The 16,030-nt window shown below is 43.6% G+C and overlaps 1 protein-coding gene across 1 annotated transcript; it reads left to right on the plus strand.

Moving 5' to 3' along the window:
• The first annotated feature begins 337 nt into the window (after positions 1-337).
• LOC132462388 (epidermal retinol dehydrogenase 2-like) lies at positions 338-15,791 on the plus strand. The gene is made up of 6 exons (XM_060057893.1): positions 338-712; positions 2,873-3,004; positions 4,624-4,723; positions 5,118-5,262; positions 8,814-8,939; positions 13,774-15,791. The coding sequence occupies exons 1-6, from the start codon at positions 392-394 to the stop codon at positions 13,868-13,870; spliced, it is 921 nt and encodes a 306-aa protein (XP_059913876.1). The 5' UTR covers positions 338-391; the 3' UTR covers positions 13,871-15,791.
• The last annotated feature ends 239 nt before the right edge of the window (positions 15,792-16,030 follow it).

A 16,030-nucleotide genomic window follows, 5' to 3' on the forward strand; every position in this document is an offset into this window, starting at 1 on the left:
CGGGCTTCCTGGGCTCTAGCCTGGCCCTCAGTCTCCCGGAGATGGGTTCGGGTTATCGGTGTCGTTCAACGGGTTAAAGTTACGTTTACAATAAGGAGGCTTTAAAAACGAATTCATAAGCGCAACTCGAGATCAGCGTGCCCTTCAGGCATGTTTTTACCCGCATGCCTGAATGAATATCCTCCTTCCTGACGTGTTATTGTGTGTGCCCGTGTTTTGGCCATCTCCTTCAATCGTCTTTCAAGTTGTTGTTGGGCTATTCTATTATAACGAGGTTATACCACGTCTGTGACATTTTGCGTTGCTAACGGTAAATCATTTTCTAACTTGTACCACATCTTCTTCCTGTTCACAACAGAGCCCCCCCCCCCCCCCCTTTTTGAAATCCACCATGAATTTCATACTGGAAACCCTGAAAGTCCTCGGGCTAGTTCTGTGGTACAGCCTGGAGTCCTTCGTGTTCTGCTTCATCCCCACCAAGAAGAAGAACGTGGCGGGTGAGGTGGTGCTCATCACCGGCTCCGGCAGCGGCATCGGGCGGCTCATGGCCCTGGAGTTCGCCGACCTCGGCACGGTGCTGGTGTTGTGGGACATCAACCAGGAGGGCCTGAAGGAGACCGCCCGGCTGGTCAAAGAGAAGGGGGTCACCCGGGTCCACTGCTACGTCTGTGACTGCAGCGACAAGGCAGAGGTGTACAGTGTGGCCGACCAAGTAAGAAGTGCTCCTAAAGTGTGTGTGTGTGTGTGTGTGTGTGTGTGTGTGTGTGTGTGTGTGTGTGTGTGTGTGTGTGTGTGTGTGTGTGTGTGTGTGTGTGTGTGTGTGTGTGTGTGTGTGTGTGTGTGTGTGTGTGTGTGTGTCTGGATACACACATCACTTCTCCGGCCAGTGGGCTTCCTGTCAAAACCCTTAATTGTCCATCAATAGTTAGTGGCCATGGCTGAGATGGATATAGTGTACTTGGGGAATCGGTTGCTATACTGCTTAATGGAGCATGGGTCATTAATGGACCATAGGTCATTGTCTGTCCAACGGAATCCCTGTAAAAGCTTCCAAATCCCTGTGAGACTGTTGAATGTACTTATGTTGCTTCATAGGACCACTGAATTCGATTAGGAACTGATTAGTGTGTGACGTGGCTACCTTGTGATATGATCTGATGTTTTATGATCCGTTTTGGCTAACCCAATCACTTTTACAATGCTAGTTTTGTAAACCAACTGGGTAAAAGGTTGTCCTTTTTGCTAGCCCAATAGCCATGTATGGGAAAATCGTATTGAATGTTGGCAGTTGTGGCAGAAAGGTTTATAGTGCTCTGAATGTTTGACTTCTACAGCTTCTAACTAGATATCAGCTATATCAAATTAGATTGTTCTTCAGTTTACCATAAACGTAATCCGTGATAAATACACCCTACTGTAGCCTGTATGATGTGAATGACTGTAGTAGTTCAGTTGGATGCCTCAAGCTATCTAAAGCATCAGTTGTGGACGCCTCAATTTATAAACAAATGTGGTGCACAAAGGGAGCGATTATCCTTGTGTAAATAGAAAAACCCTGTAAGGTAAAACCTGTCGGGCAATCATATCGGACAGGACTCTCTCCTTTGTTTGTTGTGGAGCTTTGACAGCAGAACAAAGAGGTGTGGCTTCAGAACCATTTTAGCTGTCAGTTATTGACACTCTATTTGCATGATGCACGTACAGCCACGAGACCATTGTCTCTTTTCTGTGTTTCAGGATACTACTCAAGGAACATGTCTCATTTTATTAATTTCACCTTGACGTATAGAGGAATTCTCAAAGATTTACACGTAAATGTCTGTCAAGTGCTAACACAATGGTGACTAAGCCAAGTAACTAGGCCAACTAATTGAAGGCCTTTGCCTTTGCAGTATTATGAACATGAGACCTGAGAGACCGTGGCCATAATGTGGTGTTCCATGGGAATAATAACCACCTAATGACAATGTGTTTGCCAAAGAGAAGGAAATAGAAGTCTGAGATTTCAACCAATCTCTTTTTACATCACTTAATAGGTCAAAATCCATATGCAACCTTGTGCAATCGGTTTTCTTTAGTACCTAATGAAGTCCATAAAGGAGTTGTCTATAAGTAGAGGAATATATCAGCTGCTTACAGTGTTTGTTGTTTCACTCCTTATCACTGCCCCAAAGCAAACCTGTATCTCGTGTTATCGGTTACCTTGTTTGTTATCTGCGTTTAAGATGCACTTGTTTATTGTTTTTTACATGTAGGTTGCCTATCTCACCTGTCCTAATGCACTCTACCTCGTAGCAAGTGAACCTAGTTCCCAACGGGAAAATTACCTTTATTCAAAAGCAAAAAATGAGTGACTGGCACAATAGCACTGAACTAAAATATTTTAAATTGGTTGAACTTTAAATGTGTTTTATGAGTAGTTGAGAAAGTAGGGGAAAGTACAAACAGTTTAAAAGGCAGAGTTGAATGCAGGTCAAACATGTGGCTCGCTCTGCTAGCTACCTTTGAACTCAAGCAGGCCATGGTCAAATGGCGACAGATGTTGCTAAGGGAAAATGAATGGTCTCTCTATGAAGAATAAGATGAAGGAATCTTGATTGGCTTGTCCTGATGCATAGTTTGGGAAGATTGCCACATCCAAACACCGCCTTTATCAACAGATTTGATGATCCTTGTGAACTAAAAGTATTAAAAGCTCTCCTTATCACCCCCAGCTCCCCCTCCCTATACAATGATTGCTTAACTATCGGATAATGGATAACAGGCTAGCTCTAAGTATTAAGGGTTCACCAGCCTTCTAGACTTTGATAGTGGAAGCCGGTCTGTGGTTGTGGTGGTGGTGGCTAACATGTCGTTCCGATCGTTGTCCTAGGTCAAGAGGGAGGTGGGAGACGTCAGCATCCTGGTCAACAACGCTGGCATCGTGACCGGCAAGAAGTTCATGGATGCCCCTGATTCCCTGATCGAGAAGTCCATGGAGGTCAACACCATGGCTCACTTCTGGGTCCGTACGACATAAACAGACAGACAGACTGACGGGGGTTCAAATGGTTCATGTTATGACTGAGTAATACGTTATCGTGTTTCCGTACTTTGCATCTGTGCTGACTCTGGGGCGGGTTTCTGCAGCCTGTTTGTCACTGTGGTCCTCTATGCAAATGAGAAGTCTTTCCACGGCACGGTATGGGCACTGCGCGAGCCGAACTAGCGTACCTTTGCAGGCTGTAGGGGGGCAGTGGGAGGGGTTTAGGAGTGTCGGTAGTACGATTCTTGCACACAAAGAAAGGAGTATGGCCTGAGTGGCAAGCTTTTTATATTTCTAGAATATATCTTTTAAAGGATGTGATATAAATTTCAAACATTATTTAAATCACTATCGCTCACCATTGGCTATAGATATATCCAGGTCAATTTAAGACACCCGACTTTCATTTGGGCAACTATGGTATCTTTAATGACAGCCAGTTTCTCATTGCGCTGTTATTGTAATTAGATACAATATAGGGTTACAATTAGACATTTTAATTAAAAGTGTGAGGGCCCGTGGCCCACTGATTGCGAACTGCGGCTCTGGGCTGTATCCCCTTTATTGTTGCAAAGCCAAAGGTAATAATAAGGAAACGGCAAAGTTCCTACAAGTCTAAATAAGGAAGTGATCAAACCAATTCCTTTTTAAAAGTTGTCTGCTGATGGTTTGAACCCGTTTTTAACTGCTGTGTGAGCCCTTTCACGTGCCTTGTGAGCTCAGCCCGGCTCAGTAGTGAAAAGCGCAACACATCAGCATTGCCCACTTCAATGTGGCTGCAGAGGTGAAGCAGAAACGTATTCTAATCTGAGAAAAAACCTTCCATGCACATTTCTTTTTATCAACATTCCGTTTTATCTTGGCGGAACAGTTTTATTGCTCCGTCGATTTCTACACTTTCGTCGTGTGGGTACCGTCCCACTCTGTGCTGATTGATCATATCATTTTTGTTATCTTTGGAAACCTCTCAACTAGGGATCGACCGATACCGATTTTTTAGGGCCGATACGATACCGATATTTTTTCCTCAGCCTTAGCCGATACGCCGATACCGATTTTCTTGAGCCGATTTTTTTATTTTTTATTTTTTTAAAGGAACATTTATTGAACTTCAATATAAAAAACAATATTTAACAAATAGTAAAAACAGGTGAAGTAGAACAAGTAAGAACAAGTAGATGAACAATATTTAACAAATATTAAAAACAGGTGAGGTAGAACAAGTAAAAATAAAAAAAAATAAAAATAGCCACGTATCGGCCGATACGATACACGTAAAAACCGCGAATATCGGCCGATAATATCGGCCGACCGATATATCGGTCGATCCCTACTCTCAACAGACCCTAGACCAGTCTTATTGCGGAGGGAAGCAGAATGTGATCTCACGGAACTATGTTCAAATATTAATTGAGATATTTAGATTTCCTTCGATTAATAATTGATTCACCTTAGCAGGACGGTCTGTTTTGCTGTTGTTATGTATGTCCTGTAATGATGTTGCTGTTCAGCTCGTGAACAAGGCGTGTGCCGTACAAGCCTTCCCTCTCAGCTCGGTTGGTTTCTTGTTTCTAATGGTTTCCCCTCCCTCTCTTCAGACCTACAAGGCCTTCCTGCCAGCCATGATCGCCAACAACCACGGACACTTGGTGTGCATCGCCAGCAGCGCGGGACTCATAGGAGTCAACGGACTGGCAGGTTGGTGTTTTGGGTACAGCCATGTGCTGGTCTGCTTCCCTGTTTTCTCTCGGCCATGTCGATTTCATAGCCATGTTAATTTAACAAGTTAATTGAAAGTATACAGTAGAATCTATGTTTTGGTAGATTCTATTGTGGACCTTTCAGGAATGAACTTCCTGTCAATGGGTACTTCAGATAACAGTCAACAAATAATAACAAATAATTTTGTTTAAAACTAGCATTGAGGCTCTCAGTTGTAGCTCTAGGTTGTGTTCTGGGTATTGCCCTGCTTTATCCCCCCCCCCCCATATCGTCCAGTCCTCTACTGTAACTGTAGGATTGATCGCTAAAGATGATAATTCATCTGGGTGTTGACTTATGTCAGTATCAAATGTCAACCTCCCCCACACAGACTACTGCGCCAGTAAGTTTGGCGCTGTGGGCTTCGCCGAATCCATTTCCTTGGAGCTCATCGCCACCGGCAAAGATGGCATCAAGACCACCATTGTGTGTCCCTACTTCATCAACACCGGCATGTTCGATGGATGCCAAACCAAGTAAGCAGACCTGGGAAGGTGTATTGGTTCTTCTTCTTCTTCTTCGCTGTTTTAACCATATAAGCCAGTTCAGCTCTCATCACAGTCTGAACAGAACTTTCAGAGGCGCGTACATTGGTACTTGGATCAGTCAATATATCGTCTTTGCTGTGGGGATGACTGGGGGTTATTTTCCCCTCAGTTGCACAACAAATGAAAAAGAATGATGTGAACTGCACTTGTTGAAAGGCCAATAGCCTTCACTATTGTGTACTTCTTCCCCTCTATTGCTCTACTTTCCCTTTTAATCTCTGCTCCCTCGTACGTTTAATGACAAAGATAAGGGCGATGACCCATAGTTGTCAGTCGTTTTGATTTTTCTATCTTTATCTCTGCCACATGTGCCTCGTATGCAATAAGCCGGTCGTCTCTGACTCATGGTGGTAAGCTCTGTAGTGCCCTTCAGATCATCTTCATCGAGCCCTGACGTCGCCATAAAATGTTATGGACCACTGCCTCTTAACAGTTCATTATCAATAAAATAAAAGTACTCGTCATAGTTTTTACAGGTTTTATCAACCGTTTGCATTTATCATAAGTTTCATTTTCCTAATGGACCATACAGAAAGTGATAAAGCGCAACAATGATTGCTATTTTAAAACGACGATTATTATTATTATAATAATTAAAGGCACTATTTGTTGACATAAGTGTCCTATAGCTTTGTATTCTTCATCCCTGATGTGGACCGTGGGGTCAGTAACATGGGGCCATCCGCTCTGCAGTAGACAGGCTGTTCTCACTGCCTGGGAACTCAACAGCCTGACATGGCGGGCAAAGAAAAATTAATTATATTTTCGGACCGGACTGACATAGGTCTGAAACGCAAGTGAGGAGCACCGAACGCAAGTAGCGGACTGACCGATGACTGTGGAAACAGCCAATGGGAAGAGACAAACGGCATGTTCCTCTTAACGGATGACTTTGTTATCGGAATTAAAATGTTCAGCAGTCAGACATGAAACCAGGATTTTCTTCCTTGTAATTTGAACTGGATTAAGCTGCTGGCGAACTATTTACCTGCGCAAGTTATTTAGTCTAACCAGCAAAAATATTGCCTGGGTATACCCATGCTGCCTTTCGCACGATTTCATTTCGCACTGCAAGGCAACCTGGATTCCTTGGATCCGATTTTCGCCTGAGATAGGGAACCAATCACAGAACGGGGAGGGACGGCAAGACGATGTCGACGTCTATGCGACCCACCCGTCGTCTTCCTCATCGAATTTCTGTCGCTCTACATCTGGTATAATTGATACGATTGGCTATGAGCTACGTACAGACTCAGACCTTCGTAGCGCCCAATCAACGGCTCCGGGCAATCGTAAACCACGCCTCAAATACGAGAAAATTAATGTGTGGTTCCCAGACCTCTGCTCAATGTAGACTGACATGAGTCTGGCGTTTGCCAGGCTAGCAAAAATATGGTCATAAAATAACATTTTCATAAGGAAAGACTGGTTAAATCTATTAAACAAATATACCTCTCGGACCTCATTCCCGTCTGAATGTATTATTTTTTTAAATAGTGTTTATTATAAAAAAACATAAACACTGACCCATTTGAGATGAAGAAAAAATGACAAATCTTATTTTGTCCTTCCATGTTGTGACAACTGAGAAACAGATGGATAGATAGTATGTGAGGGGGGACCATGAATAAAATCAACAAATGGAAAACCATTGCCCAAGAGCTCTCCTTGTCAGAAGATATTCGAATGACACAGGTGCATTGTGGGAGTACCCAAAAAGCCCAGGGTAATTTCCGAAAGGTGTGACAGGCTTTTGCTCGTCTCGCGTTTGTCTTTCTCGATCCATCCATCAGCTCTCCGACCTCACAACATGCTCTCTCTGCATGCAGTCATTCGAATACGTCTTCATCTTTCACCTCCACCTCTCCATTCATCGGACACTGAACAGCCCGCAGCTACTGTGCAGCGTCTCCTGGTGTTGACGCCAAGCCAAGGGCCTGTCGCTTTCTGTCAGTCAGGGTCAAATGTTCAACTAGACCACACACTAAGCTGTTGAGTCTGCCCACCACAAGTTGGTCGTCTATTAATGCTTTTTGTTCTGTTTGGTTTATGAATATGTGCTGTATATAAGTGTATGTTTATGCAGTAGTAAAAGTAGTCGGTTAAGTAGTAGGTTAACGTAGGCTGGTTGCACTAGAACCCTGGGTGAAATTTAAGATTTCTGGTATGAACATATTTCCGTGGCCCTAAAAAATCGCATTCACTTATTTGCGTTACTTTTCTCTTGCACACGCATTGACTTTTGACCCACTTAACGGTGCAGCAGATAAGATTAAAGAGCCACCATTTGAGTGTAAATTGTAATAAATGCCACAGCCATTCGTCAGCTATTTGTGAGTGAAAAGCTTGGCGCTAATATCTGTTCCGGTGGACTGCTTCTGTAAAAGACAATATAGATTTCACACCACCTCGAGGCTCATTCCTGACCATTCCAGACCTCGCTTCCTTGATAGATTCCCCGAATCAATTTTTCCATCACAAGCGTTCACACAGTGTCACCATAGCTCCGCCACGGGAGTGTGAGGGAAACGCTTCTCAGTGGCGGTGAAATGTAGAGAGGGAGTGGAGAGGGATACTGCCTTCTTTATTTCTTCTTTTGCGTCGTTTTCTCTCTTAACCTTCAGCAGCTTCAATCCCTCATGAGGAGTGGAGTACAGGCTTCAGAATGAGACTGGTGTAATAATGGAGAGTAGTTGGTTGGTACAGGTTATCCAAGTCTCCGGTGGGGGGCTATTCCATTTCGCTGTGTCTCCTGCTGTGTCGTACAACGGCTTTCCCAGTCACAACTCCTCTACTCTGCAAATACGCATAATAACCAATTGTGGACCTAAGCTGTGAACTTGATTAGTGCGCTGATGAACGTGAGGCACTTTGCATGCTGGAGGTCTGACGAATGACACGTGCTCGACGAATCACATGGCCTTCAGCTCGCATCCTGTTGAGCCCAGATCCATTGGGTAAACATTTCAGAAAGATCCTGGACTATTATAGTGACATACTCGTGGGTTGGTAGCCAAAGGCATGGCTATGTCTAACCTAGAAGTACAACAAAGGAGAAGTAAAAAGCCTTTTTACAAAGTCTCCTTTTGAGACATTCCTATGCAATATCTTATTTTTTTAAATGGCTAATTATGAGCATAATAATGTAATTCAATCAATATAACTATTATGCATTAATTGCCTTTTTCAAAATGTTCCCTCTTAAAGATCTTGGAGCATTATAGATTATCCTTTAGAATTGCCCAAAGCATAATATTGCTGTGTAGAGATATCTCACTTGATTGTCGGTCACCATGGTTACGTATTCGTTTTTTACTATAATTATGACTGTGACTCTCCAGTCATTAATTTTTTTAGCTCCTCCTCCATCGTTTAAATTATAGTAAAGAATTAATAGAATATCAGTCCCCTGGCCTGGCATTTATTCACTATTCCCTCTGTGATTGATGTGTTATTGATCAACCTCCTTTCTGTTTCAGATGGCCCAGGCTGTTGCCGATCCTGGAACCGACCTATGTGGCCAAGAAGATCATCCGCGCAGTGCTTACGGACCAGGTCTTCCTGCTGCTGCCACGGAGCATGTACCTGATCGCAGGTCTTAAGAAGTCAGTCCACATTTCTCCTCAGTCCTTTTCGTTGTCGTTGTCTGCGCCGTATGTTTCTGCTGCTCGGCTGTGCACGCAACATCTGCACCGAGTGCATGGTCCAGTGTCTCTTGGGCAACATTCCACATCTGTTTTCTTAATCTGTCTGAGGGTGTATTCCTGAAGTCTCCCGCGCTCCTTACATTATGTGACATGAGATTCCCTGCCAAGGGGCCAAGAGCGGCCTGAAGGGTGGACGGACACGGCCAGCCGGCTAACCTCTCGGTCCTCAGACTGTATCCCCTCGCTGGCCCTGTGCCTTTGTGTAGTGGTTTGCTGCCAGGCTTCTTCCCCGTTGAGAGGACAAACAACACTGTAGCTTAGGCTATATCCACACCGTGTCAATAACTGTTAAAAGTTATGGACTGCTATTGATAATTATAAAGCCCATTTGTATTGTGTGATAGTCACATCTTATAGAGGCGTTCTGCTTTTAAAAAGGTACAAATCCATCTATTTGATGCATGTATAATCAGTTGATGGGCCTATCTAACAAGTAGTTCCTTTTTAGTATACCAGACCACGCTAGACTGTAAAGCAAGCATTCTTTGTGTTTAACAAAAGGAGCTGCACTACACTTTCCCAGTTCTCTGTGGCACTTTAATTTGTATTTAATTTGCATAGATCACACAGACTATTTATGGGGTAGTCTGAATTTCTAGACAGGGCTCCACCCTCCAGATCATTTATTTCGTGATTGGTAGCGTTAAGTACTTCGAAAACATAGTTTCAATGCTTTATTCACTCTGAGCCACCTATATGAGGCTCTCCTTTAAGGGCGGTGTATGGTAATAATCCAACCCTAATACTCAGAAGGAGTTCACTGGGGGATACTGCAAATGGGGGAAATTTGAAAATCGGAAACGTATCTTAAAATGAATGAAATGCATTGGTGCCCTGACTTCATTTAGCCATGGCCCTTGTGTCCCCAGAGTTTGTTTCAGATTGATCACAAAGCCTTTGGTGCTTTTCGATAACAAAGGACACTATTATTCCTCCCACTTAGTTGAGTGTTTCCACCGGTCGGTGCTGAGGCCATGCCGTTACGGCTCTCAAGGGAAATTGGTTCTGATGGAATCATGTATACCAGTCGCAATTAGGTGAATAACGATACACAATTGAGACTGTATTATTATAATCCAAAAATGACATGATTGGACCAATTGGTCAATTGGTGGGTAGTCCAATCATATATAGTGTTTTGGACTTCTGTCATCAACTGGCTACCTTGCCATTTGACAACCTTGCCAATTGCGCTATTCTAAATGGCCTTCCTTTTGCTGTTGCCATTTTCTGTTTACTTTAGTGCACCTATAGTTCAGTAGATCCATTCGGATTCAGGGGCAAAGCGGATACGTGGTTGAATTATTAATTTGGTTCGGTTAGCGTTCACACTGGACTTTGTTTGGCGGACCAAAGGTTGTAGAGAAACAGCTCCATCTCTCCCATAGCGAACCAAATGGGTCTTCACTCGGAGGCAGGCAGAGAACCCCGTTTTCAAGCGGACCAGAGTTTGTTTGTTTGGTTCTGACCAGACTTTGAATGAGTGTTTTCCAACCACCGCAAGTTAACCATACTATCCGGGTTAATGCTCCAGGGTTGGATTTGAAAGGAACTAAACGGCGCAGGTGTCCATAGACCCGCCATGGCCTTTGCCCCACTTACATGCTGGAGCTTCTTTATCACAATATGAGCCCTTGTGTACCAAGAGGTCCATGTTATCTGTTCCAGAGTTCAAGGTAAAGGAAGTGGAACCCACCTTTCCCTTCAATACCTAGTTCAGCTGGTATGAGAAAAACGTGATCCTTTGATTATGTGCATTTTGCAGCCATGGTTATGTACCTAACTGTTGTTTAACCATTTAACTTTTAACTAAGTGGTCTATTAGAACATTTCTTCAGTTCAACTGTGAGGGATTCACCAAATGATGTCTATGTAAACTATGCCCTTGTATCTCTTCTGATGCAATAGTCTTCTTTAGATTACATGCAAAAAAGGTTGTTGTGCACTAACTAATCAGTTAATAAAATGAACTGAACAAATGTATAGTTGCATTCCAACAAGGTTTGAATTAGAGCAGTGGTAACCTGGAAGTCCTGTCCTCTCCCTCCAGTCCTGCTGCCTCGTGTAGACCGTGAAGGTATCGACCCTCCTCATGGCTACCTGGGACACTGCGTTACCAGACTCAGGACTCGCTCTGCGCAGTAAACCGCTCTAAGGGCTGACCTGTACGAGGCTGTAACGGGCTGAATGTTGTGCTTGGTGGATGGTGTTTGGTGATGGCAAAAATGTGTATTCACAATCTGAGGGGAACCGTTTGCATGGGCAGCATATCCCTACCCCACTAATGTCCCTGGTTGGTCCACCCCCCCCATTAGTTAGTATTTTTAGTCTTGGTAATATTAGGTGCAGCTATATGACTGTCTGTGACCCTTGGCACAGTGTCTTGGGAATGTCACGACAAGATGAATGCTTGGAATCGAAGGCAGTTCAAATCAGAAATGAGCTAAAATGATGTCTTGCCTTGTTCCCTGGGTTTTGCTTATTTGTTATTCCTTGACAAATCATTAATAAAAATACATATTTTTTATAATTTTTGAATCTTTTTATGAATTTGAGCCAGTGCTCACTTTCATCGTCCTCAAATCTAACAAGACTCTGTCAAATCGTTTGACAAACATATTAAGTTCCAAAGAACAACAATACCACGCATAATTAAATCACCAGGTTGGGGTGTTTAGATTTCACAATAATCAAAACTTTTAGCCATTAATTATTATAATAAGTATAAATTAGTATAACCTGCAAAGTGTCAATACTGTGATTCATAATTCTCTTTCTAATAAAATACAGTATGAATTAATGTATCCCACAAGGTGCATGAAGCCGCCGTTGTGATTCATTCACTTGATGAGTGCATATGACCAGCACTCATCAGTGTTGGATAGGTTAGGTTCCCAAGTGTTGCTTCTTTGGGTTTGTGTTCAATAACGCAAATAATAATAGTTAAAGGGATATCTACCGAGAATAAGGTAACTGCTGTGTGTGTATATATATATATATATATATATATGATATAAAAGTATAAAATAAATAGGTAGTAGTATAAAATAAATCGGTAGTAGCATTGGTCTTTTGGTATTTAGACCAAAAAATAAATGACTTAATTGATTCCTTTGCATTAGCGCAACGTGTATTCTTATTCTGAGAAGGAGGCTGTTGCTCTAAGTTCATTATTGGCAGAGTCAAATGTAACACCACTCCTCCCATGATAGATTTACTCCAGTTTGAATTACTTATTTTAATTTTTTATTTATTAAATCCTTTTCACATCAGTATGTGTCGAGAATTAGCTTATTTACAATTAATCAATAAGTCCTATTGCTTTCTTTCTAGTTCGATATCACTAAAGGTCCATCGTGCAGGTTATATTCACACCCATATTTATACGACAGATGTATGAAGCGGGGTTGTATTTGCGTCCATCAAAACAAACCTATTGACAACACCCCGTCGTGTCCAACCATCAACCGCAAATGGGCCTTAAAACGCTCCTTTCTCAGCTTTATGCTTTTAATGTCTTTAAACCCGTTCAGTCCTGCCGTGTAAACGGTAATACCACACAGCGGCAGGTCTTAAGTGGGCCGGCTCTGCCAACCTGAGCCGGTCATTGGGGTTGAAAAATGAAATCCCGAAAAGCATCTTTGGAGAGCCGATTAAAAAACCTGAGGGAATGAGATGTGTGCACAAAGGGAAAGTGGCCATTCCACAGAACGATAAACGGTCACATAAAAGTAAGGTCTACTACACACGTCAACCCATCCCAATAATCCTCAAACATAACGGTTATTGTTCAATTCGAGCCACAATAAAACGTTCATTTTATCACTGCAGCTTGCGTTCCATGAACATTACTGCACTTTCACAACAGCATATTGTATCACAATGGTTAGTCTCGGGAGGCACAGATAGGACAATTCTTGTGCAATATAAATATATTTTTTTAACTGAGGGTCATCGTAATCATGCAGACTCAATATTATACTTTAACTTTTCAACATCATCACTTTAACAATCCTCCGTCGCCGTAACCGATGTTGGTGTGTGAGCAAAGGGTTGGTTACCTTGCTTCGCTCCTCTCTGTGCCTTCATTATACATCCGGGCTTGACGAGCTTGACGAGCAGCACGTGTGTGATGCCCGTGTGCACGTGTGTGATGCCCGTGTGCACGGTCTCCAGCTCGGGTAGAGCTGGGGACGTTCTCCTGTCGCTCCTTCGTACCGTCTGCTGTGCATGACAGCCTCGCCTACCAGACGACTACCTCTTCCTACGCAGCCTTCTTGACGGGAGGCTGCGCATCTGCTAGTGCTAACTTATTATTAAGGTAGCAAAGTAACCCTTTTGGGGACAGTGCTTGTGGTTGTGCACGCATGAATGCATGCACGCACAAACACACACGCACCACCGACAGACTCACAACAGAGGCCATCTGGAGCCGCACCAGAAGCACCGGTAACGACTGAAGCCTCCGGCGCTGCTTGGTGAGGAGGTGAACCAAGGAACGGGGAACTGCAGGACTGTAGTATCTCCACCTTAACCCCCCCCCCTCGCCCTCAACGCTGCCCGTTACTGACAGCACACCCTAGCACTCCAGACTCCCCCTTGTTGACCATTGTTTGCCTCTCTCTCTCTGTCTCTCTCTGTCTCTCTGTCTCTCTGTCTCTCTCTCTCTCTCTCTCTCTCTCTCTCTCTCTCTCTCTCTCTCTCTCTCTCTCTCTCTCTCTCTCTCTCTCAGCATCCTACCCACCAAGCAGGGGGTCCTACTGGGCCAGTACCTGGGCGCCTTCAGCCTCATGGACACCTTCCGAGGACACAACAAGAAAGTGCAGTAGCTGGGACGAGGCGGTGGCTTCGTGGTGGGGGAGAATGAGAGGCAGATGGGGGGGATCGTTGAAAGCATGCCTTCAGTCTTCAGGGTTTTAGGTTTTAATTGGCTTGCAAGCCGTTGGAAAAAACAGAAGTTGTTTTTTTTTTTAATCAAGAAAGGTCCTTGACGTATGTTTAATAGGATTGGATCCATCCTAAGTCGTTGTGTTTTTGAGTGTTCATTTGTAGCGGCGTCGGCGCCTTGTTAACTGCTCCGCCATTAGCTGCCGTCTTCATTCGGTTCGGATGAAGAATACTAACAAGGTTGTTATTTTCACTTAATTGAAATGCAAAGTTTTTTTATTTTTTTTACCCCAATGTGAATTGTGTTTGTTAAAAGAAAACCCGCAGTGGGTAACCATTAGCGAAGGAGACCGCTGAAGGATAATGAACGAGGATTCCTAGTCTTCCACTTGACACTTACCAGGTGCTGGGGGGTGCAGTCCCTTCCCCACACCAGGACCCCTCATCCTAGTGCCTCCCAACATTTCAATGGGCTCCGACTTGAAGGAAAATTATCTATATCCGTATTTTGACTTGTTGTATTGTTAAGGCCCCGTGTTCCACAACTGTTGTGTCTTTAGAATGTATGCCTTTGTAATCCAGTTTTGACCTCAGTCGTACGGTGCCGAAGAGAGGACCCCGTCGAAGGGTTCCTGTGGGGCAGTGGTACCTCCTGTTCGGTCCAAAGGGTTCGACGGTCGAGGTTGGTATCGGCTACACAAGAAGTGTTCATGTGCAGAGAGATTTGCCGAGAACAGAAGTAAAAGTGAAGTGAAACAGCAAAGCACACACCTCCACGCCCCTACTGAAGCAGTCCACGCCGTCCCCCCCTCTGTCTGGGGACAGGGACATCACAGCACAGACTGCTGCTGTAGCGCTCGACCCAAACACTTCCTCTAGTCAGAATACAGGTCAGTGTGAGCCCACCACGTTGGTGCTGTGTGAGACCGAAACCGGAAACTGAACTGTGGTTTTGTTTCAGGTACACATTTAAATGAAGGAGTTGTGACACTGCTGCTGCTTTTAATTCATAATTTCATGCCCTGTGGTGTATTTCGTTTAGTTGATTAATAGTTTATCATTGAAATCATTCGGATTGTCGACTTGGTCATTTCGATTTTGTCCCATTTCACTCTCACAAAATTGCCAACTTTTGTATGTGCATATGTATCAATAACTTGCTCTAGTGTTAGAGACATTTCAGCTCCCCTATGTATGTTTAGATTGATCAGATACCCATGTACCAGAATAGCCAGTATTGTGCTTTTACTATACTTTAGCCAAAAATGTTGTTTGCTTAATTTGAAGTGTCAAACGGACTTTACATTGCAATAGTATTACAAAGTAATACTGACCAGGGAAGTGGCACTAGAAGTAGCCCGTTGCCATGGAGGTAGTGCCTCTTTATCGTTGTGGTCGTGTGGGACCGGTCCTACGGGACCAGCACACTGCTGCCGGTGCACAGAAGGTCTGCTCAGCCAAACCATCCGGTCGTTACTTTGACCACCAAAGTAGTATGGTTCTTATCATAGCATTATTCTATTCTCAACGTATCCTCGCATGTTTCCCCTTAATCAATGCTACAAGAAGCTAGCATAGAGCCAACCGTTTGTAATTGTAATGTGTTCCCGGGATGAAGGGGGGGTCATTCAGTGGGCTTATGTAGGATAAGGGGCTGACTTGGTCCGTATGCTTTGCACCCGCATCGCATTTGCACCGAGGACATGTTTTAATAATCTCGCTCAGTTTTATTACGTCCAGAGAGCTAGCTGTTGTAAAGCACAAGCTGTTATATCGTGTATAATGACTGGGGTCACTAATGGACTGTTATTATGTAAAATGAACCTGTAATGTACACATGAGTAATAAAACATATCAACCAATTATAGCTTGCATCTGCTGTTTTATACCCTATGGAAGGTGACACATACTTTCACTTTGAATGGTTGAACCTGAGGCTTTCCTTACTCTAGTCCTGACTCATTCCTTCACAGCTTTTATACTCCATTTCATACTAGGTTACGAGTACACGTCAACGAGAAGTACCTTTTTTAAAAGCAAAGCTGAAAACATGCAAATCATGGGGTGGCATTTTTCTATATAGTCTGCTACATTTATATACT

Source organism: Gadus macrocephalus, chromosome 8 (genome assembly GCF_031168955.1).
Source record: "Gadus macrocephalus chromosome 8, ASM3116895v1".
Classification (NCBI taxonomy): domain Eukaryota; kingdom Metazoa; phylum Chordata; class Actinopteri; order Gadiformes; family Gadidae; genus Gadus; species Gadus macrocephalus.

Excerpts from the sequence above, each read along its gene's own strand:
- LOC132462388 (XM_060057893.1), top strand. The coding sequence starts at position 392 with ATGAATTTCATACTGGAAACCCTGAAAGTCCTCGGGCTAGTTCTGTGG. Across the intron at positions 4,724-5,117 it reads AGGAGTCAACGGACTGGCAG|ACTACTGCGCCAGTAAGTTT; the intron begins GTTGGTGTTTTG and ends TCCCCCACACAG. Across the intron at positions 5,263-8,813 it reads TTCGATGGATGCCAAACCAA|ATGGCCCAGGCTGTTGCCGA; the intron begins GTAAGCAGACCT and ends TTTCTGTTTCAG.